Consider the following 6,389-nt stretch of genomic DNA (forward strand, 5'->3'; position numbering starts at 1 on the left):
CTGAGGCGCGGTACAGTGCATCTGTACCGAACGGGTTGACCGTTCTACAGTCGTGGGCACGTTAGGTATTGACGCTTGACGTCAACTGGGCCAGGAACACCGGGTTAGACCGGGAAGGCGTTATAGGTCACGGGTTGAAGGCCAGCTACTCGTGATATACGAGACTCCGCTAATCCCTGTACTCCCTGCGATCGGCAGCGGGCAGGATATCCCCGCGTTGTGAGTACGGGGAATGAACAACAGTTAGGGTTGCTCTCCCGGTTCTCCGCGGTGTGCACGCAAACGCACAAGGAACTCTGGCGATCACCCCGCTTGACCCGGCTGATCGTAAGAGTGGGCGGTGGACGATCTGGGAAGATAGTGGGCGAGTAAACGCCCGCACTAAACTTGCAGGCGTGAGTAACGGAATGCGCTATCCTGGGTGTGGCTTGGCGGCCGAAGGTTCGTTAGGCGCCGCCCATTGGTCGATCTCGCGGCCGAAGACTGAAAAGGCGGAAGGGGGGTATGAGACGAAAATTTTCGCGTTCTGCCGCAAGGCATCCAAAACATCCGCGTTCTGCTCTCGAAGCAACGGTCCCAGCATCCCCGGGATGTGAGGGGCTTCACGCGCCACGTGTAAAAAAAAAAGGGCCAAATCGGCACGTGCTGGGCCGCACGGAGCGTGTCCGAAGCCCGACGGACCGGTCACGGTGAAACCGGGCGAGCGTGCGTCACGTCGGCGAAGCCGACGTGCGTCACGTCGGGCGAAGCAGACGCGTGCCGTCCGGTGAAGCCGCGTAACGGTACGTCGAAGGCCCCGACGTGCTGGTCACGGGTGAAGCCTGACCCACGTGGTCATGTCTAAAGCGGCGTGCGGTGTCACGTCTAAAAGCGGCCGTTGCGAAGTCACGTCTTTGAAGGCTGACTTAGCGTGACACGCTGAAGCCGACGTGCCATGTCCCACGTGTGTGCGTGACGTGCCTGCTCTGAGCCCGTATGAAATACCGTGGCTCCCCAAGAGCACCAGGCAGTTTTAGAAGGCCTCAGTTTAGAAGCTCGGTTTAGAAGCCAGTTTAGGCAGGCTCAGTTGCGTTCAGTTCAGGCGTGAGTTGCAGTTCGTTCAGCCGGCAGGCTCTAGTGAAACCGCGGCAGACATTCACCAAGGAGCGAATCCGTCCGAGAGGAAGCACAACCGCAGATTTTACAAGCACGAAGCAATCCAGCGGCGATTTTCTCTGGCAAGGACTTGGGGCCCGCTCTCTAACAGAGGTCGTTTTGGTGAAGGCCTTGGCGCCTAGTTATCTTGTTCGCTATACTCGGGGCCGCCCGGCCGCCGCCCGGCCTTACGCCGGCGAGGAAAATATTGTACGTTTTAATGGCCCCACTCTGGTCCGGTGAACGCAAAAGAGGCGGAATAAAAAGCCCGGACCCGCTATTCGCGTAAACACTGTCATTTTTTGAAGTTGTGTTGTTGTTTTGTGCCGATCGTGTACACATCAGTGGTCGAACAGTGTGGAGAGGTCCGCACGTAACGGGAAAACGTACATATCTATATAAGTATATATATATATGCTTATCGTTGCACTCTTCACCCTTTTAAATATTTAAGTAGTTTACTCTATATGAAATAAATGAATTCACTTGACGCTAGCAACCACCACGCGTCGCCGTGCGCGCAATGTCCGCGCCTGCGTGTTATCTCTGGCCCGTCTGGGCGGCCCGTGTGCCCGCTGTCGCGTGAAGCCTCGTGTGTGTAATTCATAGTCAACCATGAATCGCAGCGAGTCATGGGCAGGCAGGCAGGTATGAAAGGCAATTACCGCCAAAAACCTACCTATTTTAAATCGCGCTTAAAAATTATTTTAGTGTGATTGAATCCAGCAATCAGAACAGTGGTTTTTAATAGATTTTAAACGCCGATTAAAAACGGCCCCCGCACTGTTCTGATTGACGTGAAGTTTCAATCGTGCTCTAAAACAGATTTTTAAGGCGCGATTACAATGGAGGTAGTGTTTATGTGTGTGTGAGCGTGTTGTGGTGTGGTGTGTGTGTGTGTGTGTGTGTGTGTGTTGTGGTGTGTGTGTGTGTGTGTATGTGTGTGTGGGGGAGAGGGTTTGGGTAATCTGTTTGAATATTTACAATAAAACAGATAGCATAACGTCTATATAGAACTGACACACGCACACGCATAATAATAATAATAATAATAGATTTATACTGTGCACATTGCCTACATACAAATATGTTTACATAGCAGCACGCGCATGGTTTAGTTGTGATTCATTGCATTGCTCTTTCATGAATAGAATACGCGCCTATAGCTGAGTAACGCAAATAATCACACACACACACACGCGCACACACACACACACACACACACACACACACACACACACACACACACACACACACACAAAACCTACCTATTTTAATCGCGCTTAAAATCTATTTTAATCCAGTCAATCAGAACAGTGGTTTTTAATCGCGCTTTTTTATCTTAAAATCTACACGTCCCTGCGACCATTTGTCAGTGATTTGAGTCGAATAACAAGTTTGTCATTTGACGAATTGATATCATCATATATTCATTATTATTATTATATTTATATTATTGTTAATGAAGGTTAACGTTTGTTTACATATTATGTCATGATGCCTTTGACGCATGCACACGCGAAACTCTTGTTCCAAAACGTACCGCTCTGCGGCGCTGCACGATTGTGCAAATTCCAAGTTTGGGACCCAATTTTGTACTTTGGGTGCGACTGCAGTAATCTTGCAGCGACATCATGGCTGGTTCGGCGATGAGAGCTGCTCCTAGCTTCTGCCTAGGGGAGGACACGCTGTATGTCTCCATGAATTTACACAAGTTGAACAGGGAAAGGCTTTGCCAACGGTAATACATCGTATAATGTATTTTTGTGTTGCAGATCTGTACTAAGCGGCTAAGCCTATAGCTCGAGTACTATAGCCCGCGGATCGCTGCGGCAGCGATCCGCGGGCTATAGGGCCCTAGAGCTACTAAGCCTAGTACTAGTAGTAGCTAAGTATATGGGGTCGTTGTCGTATCAGGTACTACAGTCTACAGACTACAGATATGTACCCGAGGTAGTTTTAGGTTGTTGCGTATTGCTCATAGGGTCTATGTCCCCCAGGGTACTCCCGGAACGTACCCTGGGTACGGTCCGGTATACCAGAATGTACCCTGGTCACTATTTGATATGGTTAGGGTTAGGATTAGGGTTAGGATTAGGGTTCGGGTTAGGGAGTAGGCGTAGGCGACTCCCTAGACTCGTTAGTGGAGTAGGGGAGGTACGGTTCGGCATATTAGATAGTACCAGAGCACGCACGCACACACACATGCAAGCATGTACGCACCCACATATGCACGCACGCACACACACATGCGAGCATGTACGCACCCACATATGCACGCACGCACGCACAACTTCCACGACCGCACACATAACCGTCAGAAAAACCGTAAACGCTCGTTCCGGGTCAGCGTTCCGAGCGGCATCGCAGTCGCCATGGCAACCACCAGAGCAAGGCGATAGTGGGATGGAACGTGTTACGAGGTACGTAACCCTGCCCATTGCATTCTTCTGAAAGGTTACAATTTTGAGCCAGTAAAATATCGTGCAATAATAATCTATTTGCAATGCCAGTGGCGTAAATTGCTCAGTGTATATATTTGCAATGCCAATAAAAGGAGAAATGTGATTATTGTTGCTCTAAATAATGAATAGCATGTACTATGGTCTATTTAATCTGTACATAACCTACAACCTAACCCTAACACTAACCATAACCTTAACCAATTAACAAGTAAATTAACAAATAACAAACAACTATTGCTCATTTGAATGTTCATATTTGAATTTCTTATGCAAGGTTTGAAAAACCTAATGTAAGCTGGTTTAATGTGGAAACTTTATTCTCCAGTTGCATTGCAAACTGTACACAATGTTAACCAGAGAAACTTGTCTTTCTGCAGGTACGATCCAAAAACCAGATAAATCGGAGAATACATCACATGGCCGGGTCATGTGCGCGTGCTTGTGTGTGTGCGTGCGCGTGCGAGTGTGTGCAGGTGCGTGCGTGTGCGTGCGCGTGCTTGTGTGTGCAGGTGAGTGCGCGTGCTTGTGTGTGTGCGTGCGCGTGCGAGTGTGTGCAGGTGCGTGCGTGTGCTGTTCTTTCGTGTATGTGAGTGAGCACTTGTGCGCGTGAACGTGTGCGTATGCGCGATTGTCCACGGTATGTGCCATATATACGACAGAATATATAAGCTTCTTTGCTGTACATGTTATTTTATTCAGGTAAACCACAGCCACCGCAAAGGATATACGTCATCGTGACGTCATCGGTCCATGTAGACGGCAGATCCTGGAAGATTGAATTACTTCGGACTCGTGGAATCCACTTTGCTACCCTGCCCGCTGTCGCACCAATGTGAGTCATAGTACCCAGCCTGAGAACACATCTCATGTCACGGTTTAATACGCTGTTTATTACAAATTACTTTGTATTGTCTGATACTAAATACATAGTCAAAACCTGTTTTATAACCTTACTTCCAGTTATCTTGCAACCACCATCTACGACTGGAGAAAGTAGAAGACAGATTTATTTAAAAAATCGTGACATTTATGTAACCATGTAAACTTTTTAAAGCGAAAATAAATGTCAAAATATAAATATAAATATAAATCAGATACTGGGGGGTAACAATGATTATTGTAGGCTATAGGTTAAATAAACATTTCGCTGTGTTACGGCTTCTGGTCATCTGTAACGTCTAGGTACCAGTACCATCTATCACAACATATACACGCGCGTTTGCACTTGCACTTGCACGAAGGTACGCATGCACGCACACGCATGATTTCACAGAAAACGCTTATTCTGGGTGAGTGTTTCGAGTGGCTTCGCAGTCGCTATAGCGGAACGAGAACCACGATATACGGGCAGATAAATGAAGTGTTTAGCCTCACGTAAGATATCGTACGTGATAATTAAACTGCTGCTGCTGATGGGTTAGGACATGACGGCCAGTCGGCTGCGAGTTTACGTGTTTTGGCCACGAGGTTTCTCTTGACTCCTAATTAAACTTATGTATGTATTGTTACGTGTTGGGCTGCTGCTCATATTAAACAGCCAACACGTTTTGCCAGGAACACAAATATATATATATATATATAGCCATAAGTATAAGTATATATGTATATAGCCATAAGTATGAGCATATATGTATATAGCCATAAGTATGAGCATATATCAGGAGTAGATAATAGGGATTATTATCCCCTATTATGTACTCCTGGCATATATGTATATAGCCATAGGTATGAGTATATAATTATAAGTATAAGTGTAAGTAAAATTATAACTATACGTATAACGGTTATCCTAACCAACTGAAATCATTGTCGACCTCAAACGTCATCTGTGGATTGGACACGTAATGTATGGGGGGGGTGCATATGACTGTAAACTATATACTGTAAAGGTATCGCGCTTGCTCTTAAATATTATCTATCATTCTGCTTATATTATGGTCTTGTGTGTACATTTGGCTTGTTCACAGTTATAGTTAGGCCTACTTGTTCACAGTTATGGTTACTTGTTCACAGCTTTATTTACTTGTTCACAGTTAGCAGGGCTTCAAGTGTACTTATATTTACTATATATATACTAGTATATACAATATCTACTATATTTACTATATATTATATGTACTATAGTTACTTGTTCACAGTTAGCAGGCCTTCAAGTGTCCTTATATTTACTATATATCTCCTGATATATATACTAGTATGTACTATATCTACTATATTTACTATATATTATATGTTCACAGTTAGTTAGGTCTATACTTGTTCACAGCTATAGTTAATTGTTCACATTTAGTTATGGCTTGCTCTTAAATATTATCTATCATTCTGTCTATATTATGGTCTTGTGTGTACATTTGGCTTGTTTACAGTTATAGTTACACAGTTAGTTATGGCTTGCTATTATGTTATATTATGTTATATTATGTTATTATAGTATGTTATATTAGCTATCATTCTGCCTATATTATGGTATTGTGTGTACATTTGGCTTGTTCGGTTATAGTTAGGTCTATACTTGTTCACAGCTGTAGTTAATTGTTCACATTTAGTTATGGTTTGCTCTTAAATATTATCTATCATTCTGTCTATATTATGGTCTTGTGTGTACATTTTGCTTGTTCACAGTTAGTTAGGCCTACTTGTTTACAGTTATAGTTACTTGTTCACAGTTATTACTATATAATATACTAGTATGTACAATATCTACTATATTTACTATATATTATATGTACTATAGTTACTTGTTCACAGTTATTACTATATAATATACTAGTATGTACAATATCTACTATA

The 6,389-nt window shown here is 44.3% G+C and overlaps 1 protein-coding gene and 1 long non-coding RNA gene across 2 annotated transcripts in view; both read left to right on the forward strand.

Annotated features, from left to right (window-relative positions):
* Nucleotides 1-2,737: 2,737 nt before the first annotated feature.
* LOC106814935 (xaa-Pro dipeptidase-like) overlaps nt 2,738-6,389 on the forward strand; it is a 15,710-nt gene continuing 12,058 nt past the window's right edge. The window contains exon 1 of the mRNA XM_014819316.1: nt 2,738-2,875. Coding sequence (XP_014674802.1) covers nt 2,769-2,875 — 107 coding nt within the window. The 5' untranslated portion in view covers nt 2,738-2,768. The remainder of the gene's footprint in view (nt 2,876-6,389) is intronic.
* Nucleotides 3,356-5,032, forward strand: LOC106814938. The gene is made up of 3 exons (XR_001394682.1): nt 3,356-4,072; nt 4,157-4,431; nt 4,560-5,032. It is a non-coding gene; the product is annotated as an uncharacterized LOC106814938 (long non-coding RNA).

This window comes from Priapulus caudatus, unplaced genomic scaffold (assembly GCF_000485595.1).
Source record: "Priapulus caudatus unplaced genomic scaffold, Priapulus_caudatus-5.0.1 Scaffold1008, whole genome shotgun sequence".
Lineage (NCBI taxonomy): Eukaryota > Metazoa > Priapulida > Priapulimorpha > Priapulimorphida > Priapulidae > Priapulus > Priapulus caudatus.